Source organism: Chiloscyllium plagiosum, chromosome 1 (assembly GCF_004010195.1).
Source record: "Chiloscyllium plagiosum isolate BGI_BamShark_2017 chromosome 1, ASM401019v2, whole genome shotgun sequence".
NCBI classification, from domain to species: Eukaryota; Metazoa; Chordata; class Chondrichthyes; order Orectolobiformes; family Hemiscylliidae; genus Chiloscyllium; species Chiloscyllium plagiosum.
In genome coordinates, this window is record NC_057710.1 from 10,257,500 (window position 1) to 10,284,522 (window position 27,023).

General features: G+C 41.8%; 1 protein-coding gene across 2 annotated transcripts in view; it reads right to left on the minus strand.

Moving 5' to 3' along the window:
• LOC122552518 (histone-lysine N-methyltransferase Smyd1-like) overlaps positions 1-27,023 on the minus strand; it is a 67,056-nt gene that overhangs the window by 6,566 nt on the left and 33,467 nt on the right. Inside the window, exons 4-8 of one of the 2 annotated variants that reach the window (XM_043695237.1) lie at positions 22,708-22,838; positions 19,584-19,622; positions 11,053-11,248; positions 7,095-7,187; positions 3,117-3,280 (exon numbers count right to left, since the gene is read on the minus strand). In XM_043695237.1, the coding sequence (XP_043551172.1) occupies positions 3,117-3,280; positions 7,095-7,187; positions 11,053-11,248; positions 19,584-19,622; positions 22,708-22,838 (623 nt within the window). The remainder of the gene's footprint in view (positions 1-3,116; positions 3,281-7,094; positions 7,188-11,052; positions 11,249-19,583; positions 19,623-22,707; positions 22,839-27,023) is intronic. The other variant, XM_043695319.1, reaches the window with a different exon arrangement.

Sequence of the window (27,023 nt, forward strand, 5' to 3'; positions counted from 1 at the left end):
TGCAATTCTGGTCTCCTTCCTATTGGAAAGATATTGTGAAACTTGAAAGGGTTCAGAAAAGATTTACAAGGATGTTGCCAGGGTTGGAGGATTTGAACCTATAGGGAGAGGCTGAACAGGCTGGGACTGTTTTCCCTGGAGCATCGGAGGCTGAGGGGTGACCTTATAGAGGTTTACAAAATTATGAGGGGCATGGATAGGATAAATAGACAAAGTCTTTTCCCTGGGGTCAGGGAGTCCAGAACTAGAGGATATAGGTTAAGGGTGAGAGGGGAAAGATATAAAAGAGACCTAAGGGGCAGCTTTTTCACACAGAGGGTGGTACGTGTATGGAATGAGCTGCTAGAGGATGTAGTGGAGGCTGGTACAATTGCAACATTTAAGAGGCATTTGGATGGGTGCATGAATAGGAAGGATTTGGAGGGATATGGGCCGGGTGCTGGCAGGTGGGACTAGATTGGGTTGGGATATCTGGTCAGCATGGACGGGTTGAACCGAAGGGTCTGTTTCCATGCTGTACATCTCTATGACTCTATGACTTTCAGAATGTTTTGTCCAGATCACACGAAGTAATGTATAAAGAATAAACTTTTCTTTGTTTCCCTTTGGGTTCTTTGCCAGTGATTTGAATCTGTGACTCTTCATCCGTTAAAAAAAAAGTTTATTCTAATTTACTCTATTAAAAAAAGGCTGTTTGTGATTGTGAACCCCTATCAAAGCTCCTCTGAACCTTCTATTCCAGGGAGAATGGAGAAACCTCTCTGTTTAGCTGAAGCCCCATACCATATGAGTAAACCTCTTCTGCATCCTCCTAAAACCTTGACATCCTTCCTAAAGTGTAGAACTCAGAAGTGAACATTATCATAGTACTCACTGTTGAAGCTTTCCAAATGCTTTCTGATTCAATGCTCCCAGGCTTGCTGCTCACCATTTAGTTTCAATGTTGCTCGCATGTTCAGAAGGTCAGCCGTAGATTGCAAGCCTGAATGTTCAATACGAGCTTTTACTGGGAAAACTCAAGATCCCACATTATGTGAGAACAATATTGGGCTAGGCCATAACGCCTAAACAACAGCAGAAGGTTTATTCATTTTTGTCCAGGTCTACATAACAAATGGGCAGCACGGTGTCTCAGTGGTTAGCACTGCTGCCTCACAGCAACAGGGACCCAAGTTCGAATCCACCCTCGGGCGACTGTCTGTGTGGAGTTTGCACATTCTCCCTGTGTTTATGTGGATTTCATGTGGGTGCTCCAGTTTCCTCCCACAATCCAAAGATATGCAGGTTGGATGGCTTGGTCATGGCAAATACCGGATTATGAGGGTGAGGGTTGTGGATCTGGGTGAGATGCTCTTTGGACGGTCAGTGTCGTCTCGATGGGATGAATGGCCTGCTTCCACACTGTAAGGATTCTATGAGATGGTTGACGGAGCTAGGCAGAAACCATTTGTGAAGTTGGTGTTTCAGCAATTTTTTATCTCCCAAGAGGGGAGGTAATGCATTTATATAGCATCTGGCAAACCCCTATGGTAGTTAAAACACCTTACCTCCAGTCAAATACTTTTGACGTGGATATTATTGTAATGTAGAAAATAGGTCAGCTAATTTGTGCACAGCAAGTTCCCACAAACAGCAATGAGTTAACAAGGAATGGAAACACTCAGCAGGTTTCTAGCAGAGTTAATGTTGAGGTGGATGACCAAGGAAGATTTGATGATTTGATTTTACCGATGATGATTGTGAGATAAACATTAGGTAGGACACTGGACAGAATGCTCCTGTTCTGGTAACTAGTAGGATTTGATTGTTTAGATCCACCTGAAAGGGGAAATGCTATTAGTCTAATGTTTTGTCAGAAAGATATCACCACTGACTGTATGGTATTCTCTCTGTACTAGACTGGAGTGTCGGCCTGTATTATGGACAGATGTTTCGAGAATGGGACTTGACCCCAACATTGCAACTCAGAATCAATAGTGGTACCAACTGAGGCATTGCTGACAGAAAGAATTCTCAAAGACAGAAAGAATCCTCAAGATGGGGGATGATGGTATCTGTGTTACTGTCATGGACCTTTTCAAAAAAAAATTGTTCACAGGATATGAAGACCAGGACCCTCCCCAGAATGTCTTATGAACAAATGCTAAACAGTCGGGACTCTAACCATTGGATTTTCGAAGAATGAGAGGTGATCTCATTGAAACATATAAGATTCTTCAAGGGCTTGACAGGGTAAATGCTGAGAGGATATTTCCCCTCATGGGAGAGTCTAGAACTAGAGGGTAAAGTCTCAGAATAAAGGGATGGCAATTTAAGACTGAGATGAGGAGGAAATTCCTCTCTCAGAGGATTGTGAGTCTTTGCTACTCCTTGCCACAGACAGCTGTGGGTGAGCCCTTGTGGCTGTTTAAGGCTGAGATAGATAGATGCATTCTTGATCAGTTGGGAATCAAGAATTACAGGACAGGAAAGTGGATATGAGGAATGTCTGCTGAGCCATGATCCTATTGAGTGGTGGAACAGGCTCGAGGGATCTACTCTTATACTAGCTAGGCTGGAACTTACTGATGAAAGATCAGTTAAAAGTCAACTCTATAACTCTGTAGTTCTGGGATCACATGTACACCAGACAGGAAGTCACACGATGCCAGGTTATAGTCGAACAGTTTTATTTGAAATCGCAAGCTTTCAGGGCGCTGCTCCTTCATCAGGGGAAGTGAAATTTCATCTGACAAAGGAGCAACACTCCAAAAGCTTGTGATTTCAAATAATTATAATGGACTGTAACCTGGTGTCATGTGACTTCTCAGTTTGTCCATCCCAGTCCAACACCGGCACTTCCACATCACGTACATCAGACCCTGGTAAGTATGATAGATTTCCTTAAGAGGCAGGCATTGGTAAATTAAAGGGTTTTGTGCAACAATCAACAGTGACTACATAGTCACCATTAGACTTTTTATTTTCCAGGTCATCAGCAAAACAAAACGTCTCCATCTGCCGTGGTGGAATGTAATCCCATGGGGCTAAAGCAGTCACATTTACTAATCCAGTGACCTGACCATTCTAACACTGCCTCCCACGTTGGTTTGTAAGAGAGAATTGTTGGCACTCACTGGTATCCCTGCACCATTCTCTTGGCATCTCCTGCTGCCTCTTCAAAGTGCTGCAGGTAGGACAGCACCTCGGAGGCAAGGCTGAGAATCTTCAGCTGGTAAAGATTTGTATCAGCCAGGACGGGCTCCTGTTTCTTCAGGCAATCGCGACACAGCTTCACAACCTAAATGTGCAGAGAAAGGGAGGTGGAGAAGTGTGGGTGAAGACAGAAGGTGGGGGAGGGGAAAGAAACACAACACAGAAAAAGCGAGCGAGAGAGAGAGAGAGGGGACGAGGGGAAGATATCAGTTCATGATGTCCAAACACTCACAGGCTAGTATTTCATATCTAAGCTCACCCATTTAATACCACTTTGTCTTAGAACTGGGAGGCAGGAGCTGGATTAGTGCTCAGCCATTGCTAACATTACAGGCAGGATTCTGAGAGCTAGTAAGATGGAGGACCAGAGGCGGGGAGCAGCTAACAGGGGCACTGGCTGTGTGCAAGTGCCATCCTGCTGCTGGGCCATCCTGAACGAGGTGTGATGGGGACATTGACCTAGCTGGACAATCCATCGGGTTCATTCAGAACCTGGTGAGGTGAATTAGAGGAGGATGAGGCTCCAGCTGCCCAGAATGAAGATCTGAGGGGAAATTTCTTCATCCAGTGTTTGCTGAGTCTGTGCAATTCTCCACCATTTGAAAGCGGTTGAGGCTAAAGCATTAATGTTTTCAAGTGGGAGTTACATATAGTTTTTGGGGTTAAAGTGATCAAAGGAGACCCTCCCTAATTTTCTGGATTCAGGATTGACAGGCCCCTCTGAAGAGGTGCTCCCAGATAGTTCCTCCTTCACCACTGCCACCCCCACCACCCCAGACAGTCCCCACACCACACCACACCATCCTTCGGTCCCACCTAAATTAAACACAGCCTGGCTAAAAAAACCCTTCCTTAACTGAAATTGAGTGAAGCTGACATGGGAGTCTCTCCATTTTGAAACAACCTCAACTATCTGCTCTAATCTGTCTCTGGAAGCTACCAGTATGACAACTGCTCAGTTCTATATGCTCTGATATAAAAAGGTTATTACTAAATTGGAAAAGGTGCAGAAGGTGCAGAAAACGTTTGCAAGAATGTCCCTTTGGGACTAGAAGGTTTGAGCTATAAGGAGGTGCTGGGTAGCTGGGACTTTTTTCCCTGGAGTATTGGAGGTTGAGGGGTGACCTTATAGAGATTTATAAAATCATGAGGGGCATGGATAAATTGAACAGCCAAGGTCTTTTCCCTAGGGCAGGGGTGTCCAAGACTAGAGGGTACAGGTATAAGGTGAGAAGGGAAAGAATTAGAATGAACATGAGGGGTAACGTTTTCACACAGAAGGTGGTGTCTAAATTGAACGAGCTACCGGAGAAAGTGGTGGAGGCTGGTACAATTACAACATTTAGGCATCTGGATGGGTATATGAATAGGAAGGGTTTAGAGGGATAAGGGCCAAGTGCTGACAAACGGGATTATGTTAATGTAGGATATCTGGTTGACATGGACAAGTGGATCAAAGAAACTGTTTCTGTGCTGTTTGACTCCATGACTCTATGACATAACCCCTCCCTCTCCTCCAACTCCCATCCCCAACCACTTAGCTCTGATTATATCACACTTAGTTAGAGACAAAAAGAAAACTGCAGATGATGGAATCCAAGGTTCGACAAGCTGGTAGAACACGGCAAGCCAGCCAGCATCAGGAGGTGGAACGGTCCTGAAGAAGGATTACACCTGAAACACTTACTGATGCTGCCTGCCTTGTGTTCTTCCAATGTCCTGCTTGTCTATCCTGATTATGTCACACAGCATGCAGATATCTGCAAGGATCCTTCTGCTCTCCCCAAGTCCAAAGTTTTTATCCACTTCAATCCTGTGACTATTCTGTAAATCCGGAGAGTACGCCTAGAGAAATTGGCCCTACCCCTTCAATTGTAGTGACCTGGTGCAGATGGCAAAACACATACCTACATCATATTCTTGTTTTTATGATAACATTTATAGTGGGGGACAAACTGACAGCAAATTGGGAACCAGAGAGTTTGAGTTGGTTTGAACATGGGAATTGCAAATCAGCAGCTATACAGTGCCACCACTCAGAAAAAGGCTATAAATGCAACTGCTTTAACAGGGCATGTTTAACATGAATCTGTGATGAAAATGTGAGGTAAGAGTAAAGAGAAGGATTTGTAGATAAGAAGTGCACGTAGATGCATAATGAAAATCTAGAATATTACAATAATTGAAGCAGCATGGTGTCTCAGTGGTTAGCACTGCTGCCTCACAGTGCCAGGGACCCGGGTTCAATTCCACCCTCGGGTGACTGTCTGTGTAGAGTTTGGACGTTTTCCCGTGTCTACGTGGGCTTCCTCCGGATGCTCCAGTTTCCTCCCACAATCCAAAGATGTGCAGGTTAAGTGCACATTATATACCTCTGGAGCAGGTGGAACTTAAACCCTGGCCGCCTGGCTCAGAGAAAGGGACACTACCACTGCTCCACAAGAGTCCTGAGAACTACACTTTATGCAATGAATGACCCTGCTACCCATAGACTCAGATTTCAAAGGGAAACTGGATGAACACTAGAGGGGGTAAGTAAACTGACAAGGCCAGAAGGATAAAGCAGGAGCCTTGGTCTGACTGGAGACTGAGTGACTTCCTTCTGCAGCCAAGCAATCCATTGTCTGAGGAAGGACTGAGAGGGTAGGCAAATGCGAGTGATTGCATTCAATGGTAAATCACTTGCAGAGGGACTTAAAAAGAGGGAAAGAGAAACTGAATTAAGAAGGAGAGATAATAGAGAAACCGAAAAGCAAGGCAAAATATATTTTACATTTTCAGAGAAGCCATGACGTCACAAAAAGGAGGTCGGCAGTGAGGCTTCCAGCAGGTAAAGGAGCACCGTACTAGGCAAGGATGGGGCATCGCCTCAAAATAAGGGGGGTTGGGGGAGCAGATTTAAGACTGAGTTGAGGGGCAACTTCTTTTTCCAAAGGGGTTGTGAATTCTCTGTGGAATTCTCTGCCCAGTGAAGCTGTTGAGGCTACCTCGTTGAATGTTTTCAAGGCTAAGATAAATAACTTTTTGAATAGTAAAGGAATTAAGGATTATAGTTAGAGGGCAGGTAAGTGGGGCTGAGGCCACAGAAAGGTCATCCATGATTGTATTGAACTGTGGAGTGACTCGAAGGGGCCAGATGGCCTACTCCTGCTCCCAGTTCCTCTGTTCTTATGTTCTTGACAGTTTTCAACTCACCAAGAACTATTTACTACTTAAAGGAATGAGATGCATCATTTACTAGTCATTGACAGTGCTGCTAAAAGAGTAGTTAGGCTTAATAAATAGTTTTAACTTTATATGTTGAGTGTAATTAGTAAGATGGCAACTTCACCAAACTCAGGCAGAGATTAAAAGAGACACTAACAATGGAGGGCATTATTCTTTCACTGCTGTACGGTTATCAAAAGATTCCTCTAGGTTCTGCCTGTTAAAAATCACACAACACCAGGTTATAGTCCAACAGGTTTAATTGGTGATGAAGGAGCATCGCTCCGAAAGCTAGTATGCTTCCAATTAAACCTGTTGGACTATAACCTGGTGTTGTGTGATTTTTAACTGTTAGTGAAGCTAGGGTAAAAAGCTGAGTGTTTAAAAGAAAAAAAATGTATATATCATTACAATGAGGGGGCAAGGGGTACAGTTGGCTCAATTGGCTAAACCAGTTAGTTTGTGCTTCAGAATAGTTTCAACAGTCAGGGTTTCAATCCCTATCACAACCGAGGCAAACATAGGGATAGCCTCCACACTATGCTCAACACGAAAGTCATTGCGTAAGACATCATTATTGACCACAAATAATCAAGGATGGTATCTGGCGAAGAAGAAGGTGAGTCCTTATGTATCCAAATATAACATTTCATTATTAAAGCTAGTTCTATTCAATGTTGACTGGTACTTACATTACTCCACAACCCCTCAGATCGATCTTTGTCAATTTTCTCCAACGTCATCTTTGAAAACTCGATAACTTCCTTCACTATTTCACCTGAAGGCTAAAATGCAACATACGTGGTGGTTACTGGTTTAAGAGGCATAGATGTAACAGGATTGTAACAGAATGACTGCATTGCTCTATTTAGGTCAGTCTGTTTTCACAGTTCCTGCAGGCACTTTCACCAAAAAGGATCGGAATTATAATCAGGAAGACCTCTCTGTACATGTTATGAAACCTGCCCAATTCAGTGTCACTGGAGCAAAATCCTCGAACATCCTCCCTTAAAAAAAACATCAAGTTGACTGCAGTTGTTCAAGAAGGCATTTCATCACCAGTTTCTCAAAGACAAATGGGATGGTGAAAAAATGCTGACCTTGCCAATGGCACCCACTTCAAATGAACAAGATAAGAAATGCTTTTACCTATTGCTATAATGCTCCATATGATGCTATCATAGCTATTATACTTGTACCTAATGCTAATAATGACCGACTGGTATTAGCACTAGACTATTAATCCAGAGACTCAGATAATATTAGATTAGATTACCTACAGTGTGGAAACAGGCCCTTCGGCCCAACCAGTCCACACTGACCCTCCGAAGAGTAACCCACCCAGACCCACTTCCCTCTGACTAATGCACCTAACACTATGGACAATTTACCATGGCCAATTCACGATGAAGGGCTTTTGCCCGAAACGTCGATTTTACTGCTCATCGGATGCTGGCTGAACTGCTGTGCTTTTCCAGCACCATTCTAATCTAGACCCACGGCCAATTCACCTGATCTGCACATCTTTGGACAGTGGGAGGAAACCAAAGCACCCAGAGGAAACCCACACAGACACTGGGAGAATGTGCAAACTCCACAGAGACAGTTGCCCGAGGCTGGAATCGAACTTGGGACCCTGGTGCTGTGAGGCAGCAGTGCTAACCACTGAGCCACCATGCCACCCCTATTCTGGGGGACCTGGCTTTGAATCCTCCAATGGCAGATGGTGGAATTTGAATTCAAATTTGAAAAAAAATGGAATTAATGATGACCATAAAACCATCGCCATTTGTCTGGAAAAATCTGATCTGATTGACTAATGTCCCTTAGGGAAGGATAGTGCTGTCCTTCGCTGGTCTGGTCAACATGTGACTCCAAAGTGATTTGCTCTTAATGCGCTCTGGACAATAATAGATGAGCAATAAATCCTGGCTTAGCCAATGACACACGCATCCCAAGAACGCTTAATGAAAAATGATCTCTTAATATGTAAGACAAGTTAAGGCTGTTGATTAGGCTCAACAATGATCTGTACTTTACCAACCATAGTTAGACTGGACTACATTATTTTGATTTGACAAATTTCCATTCTGTATGTTTCCATTGATTGTTCTTTGCTACTGTTACAGTGCCCCATGGGGGTTTGTGTAATCCATTAAAGTTCATTATTTTAAGAGTAGAAAGAAGGATTGATGGCCGCACTATGCCTTAATCACCGAGATCCCAATAAAACAGTTATAAAAGAATGTGAATTCCATTATGTATTACTGTGGTCCTGCGATAAAGACATCATTAGCAAAATAAGCACTGTTGCTAGTTGTTGTGGGAACACTGTGGTGAGCCATCTTCTTGAACAATTGCAATTCTTAATATTCTTTGCATGTGTGATGTGAGTGTAATGCACTTGACTATTTTCAGGTCCTTGCAGGGACCAGTTAAGCGTCAACCCCATGAGTGTGGGGCATGAGTCATACATCAGTCATACAATGGACAATGATAAGCTTTCTTCCCTCAAAGGACATTGGTAAACTGACTGGATTCAATGGCTATCCAAGACTAATACCTGACTTTTCAGTCCTACTTTAGTATCTTTTTCGGTTCAATTACACACAGACCTCTGTCAGACCATGTTGAAGTCTTATAGACAAAGTGCAGGAATAGGCCATTTGGCCCCTTAAACCTGCCAAGCCATTTAATAAAATCATGGCTGATCTGGTTATGTCCTCTATCCTACCTTTCCTTCTAATAACATTTGACTTCTATGTTAACCAAGAATCTATGTATTTCTGCTGTAAACCTATCCAATAACCTTGCCTCCAGCATTATCAGGTGAAGACAATTTAAAGATTCACAAGACGCTGAGAGAGAATAAAATGTCCTTTCATCTCCAAATTAAAGAGGAAACCCGTTATTTTTGAACTGTTTCCCTAAATTCTAGTTCTCTCACCAAGGGAAACATTTCAACATTCACCATGTCACACCCCCTCAAGATCTTTACCTCACATCACACCACTCAATCTTCTAAACTCCAATGGATACAATCCCAATGTTCCACCATTAAATAAGGAGACCGAGACTTCACATAGTATTCCAGGTATGGCCTCAATGTCTTGTATAAATGCAACAAGCCTAATTTTATATTCTATACCTCTTGCAAAAAGATAACATTCTAAATGCCAGCATTGTTGCATCTGCATATTAATGTTCTCCAATCTCAACCCAGAAGAAATAGGAACAGGAGTAGGTCAAATGGCCCCTTGATCCTGTTCCACCGTTCAGTAGGATAATGGCTGATCTGACATTCCTCACGTCCACTTTCCTTTCCTTTCCTCGTAACCCTTCGTTCCCTTACTGATTAAGAATCTATCTATCTCAGTCTTAAATATACACAGGGACTCTGCCCCCACAGGTCTCTATGACAGAGAGTTTCCAAAGACTCACAACCCTCTGAGGGAAGAAATTCCTCCTCTTCTCATGATTTGGAGACGCCGGTGTTGGACTGGGGTGTACAAAGTTAAAAATCACACAACACCAGGTTGTAGTCCAACAGGTTTAATTGGAAGCACTAGCTTTCGGAGCACTGCTCAACCACCTGATGAAGGAGTGGCGCTCCGAAAGCTAGTGCTTCCAATTAAACCTGTTTGGCTATAACCTGGTGTTGTGTGATTTTTAACACCTCATCTCAGATTAAATTGGCACCCCTTTATTCCGAGAGTATCCCATCAGGGGAAGCATCCTTTCAGCATTTACCCTGCCAAGTCTTTTAAGAATCCTAATGTTTAAATGAGATCACCCTCTTTTCTTTCTAAACTCCAGTGAGTAAAACTCCTGCTTAACCTTTGTGCATAAGGTAATCCTTCGACACCAGGGACCATCCTAGTGCACCTTTTGTGACTCATGTACCAAGACTGACAGATACCCCTGCACCTCAGTATTCTGCCAATTCTGTCAGGCAGTTATCAGTCTTTGAAACTCCTCACCACACCGGATTGTGGGGGCAGAGTCCTTGAAGACTGAGATAGATAGATTATCTTTCACAAATGCATGTTGACTCTGCCTGATTATTTCTTTTTGTTAATGCAAGAAAACACAAAGTAAATTAAAATCACCCATGATGACCACCATACCTTTCTCCCCATTATTACCTCCCATATACCCCATCTTACAATGTGACCACTGCTACAGGGGTATATAAACCATTGCCAAAAATGATTTATTAATTCCAATATTTCTCAGCTCTACCTAAACTGATCTCGATCTCTGGAACTAAGGTCATCTCTCTCTGCTGTTCTATTGTCACTTTTACTTACAGAGCTACCCTCTATATTTTCCGAGCTTTCTGTCCTTTCTAAATGTTATATATCCTTGAATATTCAGGTTTTAGTCTACATTATCTTGCAGTCATGCCTTTGCAATAGCTTTCAGATCATATATATTTATTTCCATTTGTGCCATGAGCATTCAGATACAGAGGCTTCAGTTCTGTCTTTTTTTCCTTTTTCTGTAACCCCTAGCTTTATCTGCTGGGGCTGTCTAATGATTGTGCATTCTATTCCTTCCTGTCACACTCTGATATTATTTCCCTTTTTGCTTCCTTGCTTTCTCATCTTGTTTTCTCAATTTATCACACTGATGTTCCTGCTGGTTTACCTTTTTGCCATCTTCCTCCTTCACAGCCTGCATCAGGTCATCTTTGATTCCCTTTGTGCAGTGTTCACAGGTACAGTCAAAGTAATAGTGTTTTTTAAGCTGGGTGCGCCTCTCTGCACTTAATTTCAGGAAATCCACATATGATACCGTCAGTTCCTCTCCTGCCTTGATTTTCTGGATTGCCCGAAGTTCAATTCTGTTGACAAGAAAGGTCATTTTTTACAAGGGTGAAATAAGGAAAGCTATTACAGTCATGCCCCAAGACCTGATTATCTGCCTGTTGGCTCTATGTTGCAGGCTGTTAGCACAAAATCATAATATGGGCATTTGCATTATTTAATTGCCATGCTGCGTATTCTGACACCGAGTTTATAATATTGTTGCAAGTGCAAAGTTTGTAAAATTGCTATGTTTCGAGACTGTGTCATTAATATAGGAGAAAGTAAAGGAGGTTGTGTGAGCTGTTCTGATGTTGGCCTAACAGCAGAGCTGGCTAACATGGCTGAGAAAGATTGAAGGAAGACCTTAGTTATTTTGCTGGAAAGGACATGTAAGGTGTTCCCATGTGAGGACAGTGGCAGCAGAATCTGTGTTGACTTGGTTAGACCACTAGCCTCCAAAGTCCCATGAAGGTGTTGAGACTATCAAGAGGATACCGATACACTTTATTGCCAAGATGGAATGCGTTAGTGTTTAATTAGCATTTCCACCCGGACCCAAGGAATGAAACCATCGATGGGGTTTTTCCGAGGGAAAGAGTTTCTAAGATATCGCTGAAGCTGATATAATTAGTCTGCCAAGATTCATGAGAGAGAATGAGCAACTAGAGGCATGGTTCATTGCCAGTGAGAGATCATGCTTGGAGTGAAAAGACTAAATTCATGAGGATTTGAAATGAGATTCAACCTTTCACCTGCTCTAACACTAGAGAGACAATCGCGTAGAATCTGGAAATGTTCTGGGGTTAATGGTTATTAAGTAGGGGAAAGGAAAGAATGGAAATCAACTCTTGGGAGCTAAGAGTCATTGTAGTTCAGGAAAGTTAAATTGCTGTGTTTGGCATAGAGTGAAAGATAACTGTGAAGTGGGATTTTCTATTGTGCTAAAAGTAGAAGAGGAAACTTCTGTTCTATAGTTAAATTGATAAGTTACCTATGAAACAGCATGTAATCAATAATGCTTTAGTTTGCTTGTTATAGTAAAAGACTTAACATGAGGAGTATAGGTAGGGTTAATGGTAGTTGTTTTGTCTCTGGATGGGGGTTTTCAAGACGAGGGGACACATTTTTAAGGTGAGAGGAGAGAGATTTTAAAAAGTAATGAGGGGCAAATTCTTTACACAGAGGGTGGTTCGTATATGAAACAAACTTCCTGAGGAAATGGTGGACATGGAATTAATTACAACATTTAAAAGATATTTGGATAAGTACATGAATAGGAAAGGTTTTAGATTAGATGAGATTCCCTACAGTATGGAAACAAGCCCTTTGGCTGAACAAGTCCCACACCAACCCTCTGAAGAGTAACCCAGCCACACCCATTCCCCTCCCCTGTATTTACCCCTAACACTATGGGCAATTTAGCATGGCCAATTCATCTAACCTGCACATCTTTGAACTATGGGAGAAAACCAGAGCACTGGGAGGAAGCCCATGCAGACACGGGGAGAATGTGCAAACTCCACACAGAGAGTTACCCAAAGCAGGAATTGAACCTAGGTCCCTGGCGCTGTGAGGTAGCAGTGCTAACCACTGAGCCACCGTGCAGGGATTTGAGCCATGAACAGGAAGGTGGGACTTGTTTAGTTTGGGATTATAGTCGGCATAGACTGGTTGGGCCAAAGGGTCTGGTTCCATGCTGTATGACACTGACTCTACATCACTTTTTCAACTATCAAGTGAAAATTCTATTATTTTTAAAAAGTTAATGGTCTCTAAGGAACATATTTCTTAAGATAACAAGCACAACAATTTTAAATGGAAGGGTTAAATTTTCAACACAATTTGTGGGATTTTTATATTTTGAAAATTTCAGGTGAATTTGACTGCAGGGTTTTTTCAGAAGAGTCTTCACCCATGTTCAAATTGAAAGTGTGACTGCCATGCAATATCAAATTTTTGTAAAATGGTACTTTTACGCTTGAAACTTTGGTTCATTTTGAGACGAGGCATTATCCTGTTCTATATACTTTCCAACCGGAAACAATCATTTTACTGTCTAGCCGTTGCTGACAAGTTGGTACACTCAAATATTTAATCTGATCTGTCATTGGGATATGTTTAGTTAAAAATCACACAATACCAAGTTATAGTCCAACAGGTTTATGTGAAAGTACTAGCTTTTGGAGTAGCGCTCTGAAAGCTAGTACTTCCAAATTAATGTTGGACTATAACTTAATGTTGTGTGATTTTTAACTTTGTCCACCATAGTCCAACACCGACATCTCCACCTATTGGAGTATATGCACTCTGCGTGTAATTAAATACGGGCTTTCAATGGATCAGGGAAAGAAAGTTTGGGGGTCAAAGACACAATAGTTATCAAAGTATATAACCATGATGGAAGAGATAATTGTTCGACGCTTGCGTTTATATAGAGACTTCCGCGACCTTATGACATCACCATGCGCATTACATCCAGTGACGTGCTTCTGATATCTAATCCTTGATGTTATGAAGGAGATGCAGCAGCCAATTTACACACAGTAACATGCCAAAAAAAAACATTGAAGTGATCATGCATTTTAGATGTGTTTTGAGGCTTGAATATTGGACAGCTTATCAGTCTCTGGAAAATAGTTCCAGATCTTTTCCACCTGCCTTAATGCCACACTGCAGAGTCAGCCTACACTTCTTGTTCCAGTCTCACATGGGGATTTCAGCCACAGCTGACTCTGGGTTGAATCTACAGTATTTGTTCGTGGGACTGTACTGATTATAAGCATCCCTGTGTAAAATTAGTTGTGTCTATCTGAACCCAAACGGAGCACCAAACAGGGCCAAGCATATTCAGTTAGACAGCCATTCAGGGAAATAAGATTGATCGGATGCTTTTAATCATTTTACTGGTTGAAAGGGTGGTGGAAGCATATTTGATAATAAATTTCAATGGATAATAAGTTAAATACTTGAAGAGAATAAAAATCCAAGACTATGGGGAAAATGGAAAGTGAAGAAAAATAGATAGTTCCACCAAAGAGCTGGGACCGACGCAATGAACTCTTCTAATTCAGTGCTCTTCTGAAATTCAATTTTAGGTGCTTTGATGCTACGAACAGACAGTGCTTTATTCAACAAAGCATGACTTTAGACAGCACCTTTAAATAAGAAAATATCCCATGAAGCCTTGTTTCCTTTGTTCATTCACAGTATGTATCTTAGAAGCCCTACAGTGTGAAAGCAGGCCATTCAGCCTACACCAATCCTCCAAAGAGCATCCCACACAGACCCACCCCATCCCCGAGTACTATAGGAAATTTAGCCTGACCTATGGGCAATCCACTTAACCTGCACATCTTTGGACAGTGGGAGGAAATTAGAGCAACTGAAGGGTCCCACGCAGCCACAGGAGAATGTCTGTCAGTTTGCACAGTCACTCAAATGTGGAATCAAACCCAAATCCCTGGAGCTGTGAGGCAGAGTGCTAACCACTGAGCCACCAAGCCATTCTATTCCTGGATATAGTTCAGATCTAAACTGAAAAAGTCACAATGTTTCCCAGGTCTGATTGGCTTCACCTTTGAAGGATTGGTAACATTCCAAAGTTTCATCAGATACTCAAAAAGGAGGCCAATGAATGCAGTTTTCAGGTTTCCACAGTAAATGTGCTGCTTCCTGGGCAATTGTCAGCTTTAAGTGGTGGAAATTTCCATTATAAATACATTGTTCAACCTTTCCTTTCATTGATGATTTGGAAAATAATAGTTAATTCATTTTCTTTTTTAAAATTGCTTATAGCATAAGAAGAGTTAGCCAATGGCACCATGCCAAGTTACTTAAGCAGCTTGCATTTATGCTAAAAAATCTTTATGAATCAATAGGAAGGTTCTACGCATTATTCCTATGTACCCACAAGCAGAGGTGGAAACAATTCAGACAGATTCACTCTGGGGGCTACATTTGGTTGGTGTTGACCTCCATTGGTCTATCCCCCCTAATTAATTCTTCCTGTGAATTGGCTGGTCTGAACTGATTTCTTTGGGTCTCGAGTAGATTTCTTTCTCAGATCCTGATGTGGAACTCAACTTCAATCCTTCATGTGATGGTAGCCAGCAATCCCAAAATAATGATGTGGAGATGCTGGTGTTGGACTGGAGTGGACAAAGTCAGAAGTCACATGACACCCAAAAAATGTTCGCACCTGCTCCAAACTGTGGAGCATCTGCCTAGATTACATGCACAAGTTCTACTTGCGTTGCTTTTAAGATTAAGAGACCCTGTCTTTGTGGTGCAGCTTTTGTGGATCATGCCATGTACCATTGCATATATGATGCCATCTGCATGCTGGCACAAACAACCAGTGACCAAGATATGTACATGTGGTTCAGCATGAAGTCTTGTTAACAAATTGGACATCTGCCAGTGGTGAAGAGTGGGTGAATGGGTGAGATATTGTGGTTTGATTTGACAACCTGGATGTAACAATTCATTTATTTTTACACAGACAAATAGAAGTCACCGTGGACCAGTCAGTTAGCATTTAGAAGTGAAAGATAAGTTAATTTTAAACAAAAACAGAAATTGCTGGAAAAGCTCAGCAGGTCTGGCAGCATCTGTGGAGAGAAATCAGAGTTAATGTTTGTTCAGAACTGAAGAAGTTCTGAAGAAGAGTCACTCGACCTGAAACATTAACTCTGGTTTCTCTCTCCCGATGCTGCCAGACCTGCTGAGCTTTTCCAGCAATTTCTGTTTTAGTTTCTGATTTACAGCATCCACAGTTCTTTCAGCTTTTATTTAGGTTAAATTTAAACCAGTTGATTTCTTTCATAATGAGGTTCAATCCAACATAGAAATATAAAGTGCTGAGAATACGTAATAGTCAATATCTGAACTAGAAAGATTGGAGTTAAAATGTATTTTAATAGCATTGACATCGCACTTTCTCGCCTGATTTTTTTGTTACCACAGACATTTACAACAGGCCATTGTATTTGTGCTAGAACAAACGAAAATGGACTACACAACACTTTCCTATCTGAAGAGGGAGGATTGGCTCAACTTGGCCTTTATTCACTACAATTCAGAAGGATGAAAGGGGATCTGAAACATTCTAACAGGATTGGACAAGCTAAATGCAGGAAGGATGGTTTCCTTGGTTGGGGAGTCTAGAACCAGTGGACAGTCTCAGGATACAGGATAGGCCAATTAGGACTAAGAATGAGGAAACAGTCTCTTCATTCGAAGAGCAGTGAACCTGGGAAATGTTCGGCTATGACAAGACTGTGGATGCCAAGTCAGTAAATATATTCAAGAATTAGCTAAATTTTTAGATTTCAAAGCCATTAGAGGGTAGGGTGGGAAAGCGGGAATATGACTTTGAGATAGAGCATCAGCCATGAGCATATTGAATGATGGAGCAGGCTCAAAGGGCTGAATGGCCTACTACTACTCCTAGTTTCCATGTTTCTCCTTCATGACCTGCCACGTCCTCTGCTTGATATTTTCCCACTTTCACATACAATCCCTAATGCTCTAAAACATTTCCAAATACAAACCAACCATTTCTTTCTCTAACCATGTCACCCGAGGGAATAGTCCAATTCACTCAAACAAATCCTCTATAAATGTTTTCAACCTTTATTTGAATTCCTCTTAGCTTTCTCTGTTTCCTGTGTCAGGGAGTAATTGATCAAACATTTTAATGCTCTTTTTCTGAACCCATCGCTATAACCCTTTCCACCACTGAAATCCATCAATCGTTACCTTAAACAAACGCAAAGACTGAGCTGTTGAGCAGCTATTGAGGGAAATAAGATGAATCCAACTTCCACAGCCCTCTGTGGGAAACAAATGACTTCTTTTCATCTCAGACCTAATTAGCACTGCCCCCACCCCCTTTGTGCCCCCTGGTTTTAGACTGTAAACCATGGGAAACACCTTACCTGCAGCTACAATGGGTATCCTTTTAACTATCCTGTAGGTTTCAATTAGATCACCTTTCATTCTTCGAAACTGTAAGGAACCCAGAGTTAGTTAGCCCAATGTATCGTCGTAGAACAGTCCCACCATCCAGGTAACAAGTATGGTTTACCATTATTACATTCCCTCATTTGCAGTAGCATCTTTCCTGAGGTAAGGAGAGCAAACTGTACAGAGTACTCGAAGTGCGACCTAACAGATCTCCTATACAATTGAAGCAAGGCGTCACTGCTCTTGTACCCGGGTCCACTGACAACAGTGGGAAACACTCCATGCAGCTTCATGTTAACCCTCAGTGATTTATTGACAAGAACACCTTTGCACATCTCCATTTTCTAATCTCTCACCATTTAAGAAATTCAATCAATCAATTCTCCTGTTCTTATGTTCACCAGCACATACCACTGGGTGTAACCCTGTGATTACTGCTCTTGAGCTCCTGCTTTTTAATTTCCTCCATAACTCCCTGAAATCTGCCTTCAGGACCTCATCCCTCTTCCTACATATGTCATTAGCATGAGTATGGACTGTAACGTCTGGCTGATGCCCCACCTTTAGAGAATAGTCCTGTAGCCACTCTGTGACACCCATGACCCTGGCACCAAGAAAGCAACGTATATGGAGTCACATGTGCTGCAACAGAAACACCTGACTGATCCTCCATCTGTAGAATCTCCTCTAACTCTTCTTCCTCCTCCCTTGGACAGCTGAGTCACCCATGGTGCCAGGGCTTGGCTCTGACTGCACTCTCCTGTTTCCAAAATGGCACGCCAATTAGCAAATATGTTGAATTCAGGAAACTCCTGCACTACTTGACAGTTGCTTAGACTGCCTGGTCTCTGTGCCTTTGCATTTTTTAATCTGAGGCGTGACCACCTCCCTATAAATGCTTTCCACATAGTCATCTATCGCGTGAATTTACAACAACTATGGATCAAATTCTGAAACCCAGATCTCAAGTTTGAGCAGCTGGTGAACTTCCTGCAGATATTTCTCTGGGACAGATCACATATCCAAGACTTGTCAGATATCTCAAGATGTACACTCCACTTGACCCTTTTGACCTGCCATCCTGTAACTCTAAGTAAAATTTGTTATCCTGAGAATAAGTACAGACGTATTATGAAAACCTATCAAGCTATTTCTCAGAAAGAAAGAGAGAAAAACCTTCTGGTGACTTAAACGCAAACTAAATACACAACTTTCCCTTTAAAGGTTGGAAGTGCTGAAGACCAACTCTCCAATCAATAGTTATCCCCACACTCACCCTGCTGTTGGTTTCTGTGCAGGAAGACCTCTTCAGTGATGCTTTATTTCCTTTCCTATGCATCTCTCACCTCTGAAGACTTCATTTCTTTGCAGTAACTTTTAATTAAAGCATCTCTTTCTTCCTCTGCCCTAAATTCCCATTTTGCTCCAAATTTCCAGTTACTCTGTTTCAGTCTCACTCTGGCAAAGTCGCCTTTTCTCTGGCCATGAGGCCGACTCTCAGTAAGGAAATAAATCTATTGTACATCCTTGCTAATATCTTCCATCTTTCCTATGGCATAATGTTAATCACCTTCTGACTTTTTTTTTGGAGAGTCTGGATGATTTGTATAAATGAATAGCATCTTTATATTTTCGTTTTGCATGATAACAAAGCGCCCATCTTGGCTACAACCCACAGAGGAGCACTCAGGTAGAGTTCTGCTTCATGGTTTACAGGGAACATTGGTTTGGTGCTTACAATTGGACAATATAGTCCAGCTGAGCTCTAACCAGTATTTTATAAAGGAAACACTTTATTGCTTTTGCACTCTCATCAATTAAAGTGTCCTATCCCTGAAATCGTCCTTTGGGTCTATGTCCAGTAACCTCTCAAACCTAATGCTTTTAGATAACGATTGCACACACCACCTACCAGTTCATCTCAAAACCACTCACCATCCAGACCTGGAAGGCAGCTCACCACCAACTTCTCAAATGCAATTGCAGTTGGGTCCTGTACCCAACATGAAGAGTCAATGAGAGTGATCTAGACTTGAAACGTTAGCTTATTCTCTCCCCATAGATGCTGCCTGACCCGTTGTGAACTCCAGCACATTTTGTTACCAACATTAACCTTTGTCTCTACTTCAGTTGCTTACTGTCCTGCTGTCCACAATCACCATTTGTAATTATACCATTCTGAGAACTGTTGCCATTCTCTTTTCCTTTGACCTGTACAGATTCATCTTTATCACATGCTCATTCTTTGTTACTTTATTGGCAGAATTTATTGGAAGGATTAAGCTCAGGAGGAATGGGAATTTGTTTTATTACATCTCTTAGACAGTGAATATTGTGTAGAGTTAATGCCATACAGGAAGAGGAAGAAAAAACACTGATGTCAATAGCAACATCAAAACCCACCTCATCTGTGTGTGAAACATTGAATAAACTGCAGAGCGACTGAAAAACAAAATAAAAAGCTACATTTCACAACCAAAACAGAATTAAAGAAATCACACTCAGCAACACTTAATAATTGGCTTTTAACATACTAATCCACTCCAAAACAAGAGGGATTATCAAATAACGTTTGACATCCAGCAACATAAAGCAATATAGAAAAGGTAACTAACTACATTGTCAAGGAAATGATAGAGAGAGAGAGAGAGAGAGAGAGGAATGGATTTAGGAGGAGAACTTAAGAGTTTTGGGCTATGCAATCGAACACACAGCCACCAGGAATGAAGCAGTTAAAATCGGGATGTACATGAAAGGAATGAGGAGATCTAGGGGGTGGGGGTGTTGATGGGGTCAAGGAGGTTATGGGATAGAAAGGTATTTGGAAACAAAGTTAAGAATTTTATAAATGGAGTCCTGTCAACAGGAGAGCCACTGTCAGTCAGTAGGCAAAGAGAAACAAATTAAAGAATAGGTTTTGGATGAATTTAGGTTTATCGAGCATGGAAGTTGGATGATGGACCAGGAAAGTGTCAGAATGGTAAACATCAATACACTAATCAATTTGAGCTATGAATATGTGAATGAGGATCATTTCTGATATGGAAAGTGAGATCATTTTATCTTCTCTCCAAAATCTCCCCCATTGTGTCATCTACCTAATGTTTAATGTTAATTATAACCTTATTTCTTTATTTTTCTACTTATTCTATGAAAGTCTGTGATGTTTAGCTTTTTAACTTTGTTTCTCTGTTTTACCACTTTATACCTCAGCTTTTGTTTTGTCCCTGTGAACCTTGGTATCTAAGATGGTGCTGTGTGTGGCGACATTATACACTTTTCACTGTACTTCTGTACTTGAGTACACATGACAATAAAATCTAAACCTAAACCTACCTTGTCTCCACACAATGGTGGCTGGCCTAACTGCATTTTTTTGGTTACCAGCTTGCTACCCAGGTCCAGCAACAAGGTAATGAGTACTGCAGAGTGTTCCCATTTCACCTCAGGAATAAATAGTCCTGTTAGTATATAAAACTTGGGCTTAATTATGAGCCCACAGTCCAGCACTCAAACACAACTGAGCTAGCAAACTATTTCCTGCAATCCCAGTAACAAGGAGAAGTAGTTTTATCCCCTGGGAGCTCAAAGTAAACATTTTGGGAACTGAAAGACTTTCTGTCCCTGCCCTTTTTGCGAATTTCCAAATTCCCTTGATGACTGTCCCATGGAATGAGAGAAGGTGATTTAATTTACCAGGCAATCAGGATAATCTGATGTAGGTAAATGAACAGAGAGTGGCACATGACCAGAACAAGAACAGCCCCAATTACTCATTGACTTCCATTTGTTGAGGTCAGCTACAGCATCAGCATAGGATCCAGAATAGGATCTCAGCATTCCCCACAATTATCATGTGACCCTTTCGGGAAATTGTTGAATGTAAACTTCAGGCTAGGATAAGGACAATTGTCTTGGTTATGTCTGGAGTTTAGTTGGAATACTGAGCCTCCAGACATTGGGTAGGAAGTTACATTTTGGGGGAGCATAGTTATTTGTTCTGGGTCATAACTCATTATGGTGAGAACTATAGCCTAGTATTAACAATCAGGTTTCATCCAAGTGTATCCATAGCTTCTAGGCTCTGGAGGACTCAATAAGACCAACACTATTAGGGGCCTGATGTTGCGAATAACATCTGGACACAACCAAGACATTCTGTAACCAATAACATTCCCATCCAGCATCTTCAACAGGGCCTGCCAAACCCACAACCTCTAAGGTAAAAACAATGACTACAGATGCTGGAAACCAGACTGCTGTGCTCTTCCAGCACCATTGATCCAGAAACCCACAACCTCTACCAACCACTTAGATCAAAAAGGACAATGCATTCATGGGAACACTACCAACCAGCTCCCATGTGAGACTGATTTAGAAATTCATTGTTGTTTCCTCACTGTGATGTGATAATGTGGATCAAGGGACTTGAGGATCCCCTGTGAATCCCTCACATTGCACTCAATCAGAGCTAGCAGGACATGTATCTATGTACATGTGCATGTGTGTGTGTGTGTATCTGTGTCTCTGTGTGTGTATGCATGTGTCTTTTATGTGTGCGTGTGTAAGAGGGAGAGAAGCAGGCATGTCACACTAGTTGCATGTGGGCCTCGTAAAGCAGAACCCAAAGGACAATCAGTTTCCAATTCATTGAGGTCCCATCGTTATACCAGTGGAATGTCTACACTTCTGCAGCATTTTATAGAAGGGAGAGAGGCCATGTATATAAAATATATAGCACCGTGATATCCCAAAGTTCATTGAAATAATTTTGAAATGTAGTCACTGTTGTAATGTAGAAGACACAACAGATACCTGTATACATGAAGCTCCCACACAGAGTGACTGCAATTCATTCAGCATAATAACTAGATGCTATCTTTTCAGTAAATTGAGGGATAAATATTAACCACAACAATAGGGATAATATCACATGATATTATTCTAAATAGTGCATGCATTCTCTTCTGATCATCTCTGAGAGTAGACAGTTGAGACCTTGGTTCAGCATTTCATCTGAATGAGAAATACCCTCAGTGCCAGCCTGGATTACGTGCTGCACATTGTGGAGGAGGCCTTGAGCCCATTAACGTCACTGTCAGAGGCAAGAGTGGTACCTGCTGAACTGAGCATCTGGTGGGCTCTGAATTTAACCATTTGCTTATAATGTACTATCTTCTATAACTTTGATGGAGATGTGTTAAGTTAGGGTTATTGAGAGTGATGAAAGCAAGCCAGTTAGAAGGAGTTAAGGTACTGATCAGTCTTGATTTAATTGAATGTCATAGATGGCTCAAGGGTGAATCAGTGGCTGAGTAGTTGTCCTGTATTGTTTGGAATTCATTAACTATGATATGCTAAGGCCAAGTTAAAATATAGTACAGAAACAACACATTTATATCAGTATAATTCATATTACACTTGACTCACCAATTTGTTTTCAGATGGATTCCACCTTCCCCAAAAATAATAATGCTCATGCAACTATGTTTAACCCTTTATTCTAATTATCATTTTTTGTACTCACTTGCCATTGTTCAGTATAACTGTGCAATTTGGCCAGCAATCATGATTTACAAGACAGAGGTTTGGAAATAATCCAACTCCCACAGCTTGCAATCCGCGTTGGTCACTGATGGTAAAGCCATTGCAGTTTATCTGGAGAATTAAAAACATGAGCTGTTAAATCCTGTGTTAAAAGTGGCGTTAAATTCTCTTTCTAAATTATTGATCACATTTCTCCCTCTTTAAAGAAAATCTTGCATTTACATAGCAACGTTCAAGACCTCAAGGCATTCCCAAAGCATGTTGCAACCAATTAAGTAGTTTTGTAGCACAACAAGGACAGAGAACATGGCAACAAATTTGTAGAAAGCAAGTTCTTCTCATATTGTGTAGAGCCACATGATCTGTTTTGTGTGAGTAAACAATCTATTTTGGCCAAACACAAGGGAGAGCTTAATACAAACTTGGAAAATGCTGGAGGAACTCAGCAGATCTGGCAGTATCTGTGGAGAAAGAGAGGTGCATGTTTTGTGTCTTATATGACTCTTCCAATTGGGCACACTGGGGTTGGGGAAGGATGTAAGAAAAATGGAGAACTGGCATTGTGTGGTCAAATGCTGAAATTGTGAATTAATTACTGAGTCCTAGAGACTGTGAAGGGACCAAGTAGAAAATTAAGATTTATTGGAACACTCTAGCAGATCCGAGAAATATTAGCATGAGAGCAAAGGTGGTTTATTGAAATGCTAAATAAATGGGAGGTCATCCCTACACAGAGTGGAGGTATTCTGCAAAGTGGTCACCCAGTCTTCATTTAGTCTCCCCAGTGGAAAGAAGACTGTATTATACAGTAGATTAGATTGAAAGAAGAGGCAAGTAAAATGCTGCTTCACCTAGAAGGTGTGTTTGTGTCCTCGGACAGTGAGGATGGACAATGTGAATGGGCAAGTTTCCACCCTATGCAATGATATAGGAAGATGCCATGGGGGAGTAAAGAAGTGTTAGGTGGACTTCAAAATCCCCCAACCCAGAGTAGGTTTCACTTCCTTGCCACTCATAGGCTTCCTTTAAATGTTCAACATGGAGGAGCACAGAGTCAACAGCCAAAGGAGGATTACATCATAATCAGTAGGAGGTTTCCTAGCTCATGTTTAACCTGAAGCAAGAGAGCTCCGGAGTCAATATTGAGAACATCCAGGGTGACTCCCTCCAACAATATAACACTGTGCTGGGTCTGTCTGCTGGTGGGACAGGATATATCCAGGGCTGGTGGTGTCAGAGAGCTTGTCTGTAAGGTGTAATTCTGTAAGTATAATTATTACTTGACTAGTCTTTGGGACAACTATCCAAATTGTGGGACTAGCCGCAAATGTTAATAAGCGGGACGTTGCAGGGCTGTTTTGGTCTTATTGTTGTTTCTGGTGCCCAGGTCGATACCAGGAGATCCATTGGCGTAATTCCTTTTCTCCCTTCTAATGGTTGATACAATTGAGTAGCTCGTTCAGCCATTTTTAAAATTCATTTGAGGGACTTGGGTGTCACTGGCTGGCCAGCATTTATTGCCCATCCCTATTTGCCCTTGAGAAGGTGGTGGAGAGCTGCCTTCTTGAATCACTGCAGTCCACTTGCTGTGGGTTGACCCACAATGCCGGTAGGAATGGAATTCCAGGATTTTGACACAACGACTTGTCTTTTACAGTTCCAAGGTCAATGCCGGTGCTCTGTCTGGTTTCATTTCTTTGTTGCGACTTTCTAGTGATTGATACAACTGAGTGGCTTGCTCGGCCATTCCAGAGGGCAATTGAAAGTCAACCACATTGTTGTGGCTCTGGAGTCACATGTAGGCCAGACCAGGTAAGGATGGCAGATTTCCTTCCCTAAAGGACATGAATTTTTCTGACAATTGTCAATGGTTTCATGGTCATAAGTCGACCCTTAACTCCACATTTTTTAAAAATTGAATTCAAATTCTACCATTTGCTGTGGTGGGATTCAAACCCCGGTCCCCAGAACATTATTCTGGGTTAATAGTCTAGCGATAATACCAGCAGGCCATTGCCTCCCCCTTTATTTCAAAGGGCAGGTAACAGTCTACTACATTGCTGTGGGTCTGGAGTCACAAGTAAGCCAGACCGGGTAAGGAAATTAAATCACCTTCCCTAAAAGATGTTAATGAACCAGATGGGTCTTTGTGACAATTTTGTTACGGTCACCTTTGTATGTTTTGTGATTGGACTAATTTTGATCCCTCTCTCAGTTTATGGTGAAGCTCCAGGGCTGAGAACAAACTGATTTGTCACAGATGCCTACTATAGTCAAAGACTTTTACAGCCACACCATTCGCACAGAATTTATTTAGCATCTAAATTAAAACTTTGATATGCATTAGTTATGGTGTATCCTGCAGTGGTATGGAGCAGGAGCTGGAAGATCAGTTAGGTTGGATAGGTTTCTCTCAGTCGGTACAGACACAATGATCTAGTGGATTGCTAAAATGTAAGGGTGAGTATTTTCAAGGGCAGATTCTGGGCCCTAAAGACCATCGATTGAAGCCTAATCATTAAGTGATCCAACAGTGAGAGCATAAGTCTTCCTGTTTCAGTTCTGGTGGGGTGGGAAGTGTGGGGGGACTTTATCATGGGATGGATTCCAGGAGTCAGAGACAAGGGCGGGGGTTGGGCTTGATTTTCAAGTGGAGACCCCTCAGTACCTATCCCTGCCGATCAGGCAAGTAGCCCTAATTTTCCTGACCAGCCACTTTTCAGGGAATGCAAGTAGTCGTTCTGGTGGTGACTTGAAGTCCTTAAGTGGTCATTAATTCACCTCTTCAGGCCCCCGATTATTGGCAGGCCAAGACAGTTTCCAATAGACCTTTTCACCCAGTGCTTAACTGCTGAAGTGGCCAAAATGGATATCTTTCTAAAAATAACTCACTCCATTATTCATCCTTGTCATACCTCAAGGGAGGGGAAAATTCAGCCAAATGTGCTAAATAATGTCCGTCTGTGCCAAGAATTGTCAATGTTTCTTAAGTACAATGACAAAGACGTTTTCAAAATATTAAGAAACTTTTGTATTATTTCAAACATGTGAGTTACATTCCTTTAACTTTCATATCGAAGTCATCAGGATTCGTAAAATAGCATTCCTCTGTAAAATTTGCATTGCAGCTGGTTTGGTTATGGCCACAAGTTGATGCTAGGATAATCAACTTCATATCAGGTAATTGGTGAATATGTTATAAGGCTGAGGAAGATAGCTTCCTGATTGACAGGAGAGTCAAAGGGCAAAGGAGATAGACAGGAAGATGGAGTTAAAGGCCTTAATCAGATCTAATGGCAGAGCAGGCTCATGGGTGGATGGTCTAATCATGCTCCTGTATATTAGTGTATGAAGTGATGTAAAATACTAGTGCACTGTACTGATGTCACAGACTCCAGGAAATTCTGAGGCCACATGACTGTATGCACTGAAGCAGAACTGGGATCAGTTCCTAACAAGGGGTCCTAACCTAAATTCCCAACAGCCTCATTCCCAATCTCATATCAGATTTCTAGTTCAATCTCCTAAACCAGACACAGTGGTCTCTATGTGAGATTTCCTCTTGTGAAATTTTACTGCTCCTCGGATGCTGCCTGAACTGCTGTGCTTTTCCAGCACCACTCTAACCCAAACTCTTGTGAAATTGTACCAATCTGTGCTGCGGGGTAATCCCACGGGAAACTCTTTCAGGTCCTCTTCCAAGACTGAATTATTCCATCACCACCTCCAGGTGGCGCAAAGAGCACATTTGTACAAAGAGAAGGGCAAAGTCATTCAGAAGTGTTGGAATGCAGCAGCTAAATCAAAGCCAGTGAAACACATTCACTTCCTCGTTTACATTACCTAATTATTGATCCAATACATTATTCCCAATTTCTTTCATAAATTCTTCATAATACCTGAGAGCAATTACTCCACTTTTGCCTATATCCTATATATAGTACCCCAGTGTATCCTCCACGTTTTCTGAGTATCAAGGGTACTTGCAGACCATCCTAAAATTCAGTGCCTGTATGTCCTTGAAATTACACCCACCCACACCACCACCACTACCATCACCACCCTGGATATTCCGAAGACCCATTCCAACATGTGATATAGCTTGAACTGCCTGACCGCCAAACTTTCGCACTATTTTCTCCAAAGCATTTTTCGCTGAATCTAGTCTGCTGCATTCGCTGCTCACAATGTGGTTTCCTCTCCCCTCTGCTTCGATCCCTTATCCTGAGGAATTATATCTAATTCCTTCTTGAAATCATTCACTATTTTGGCCTCAATGTTTTGGGGTCTGCAGCA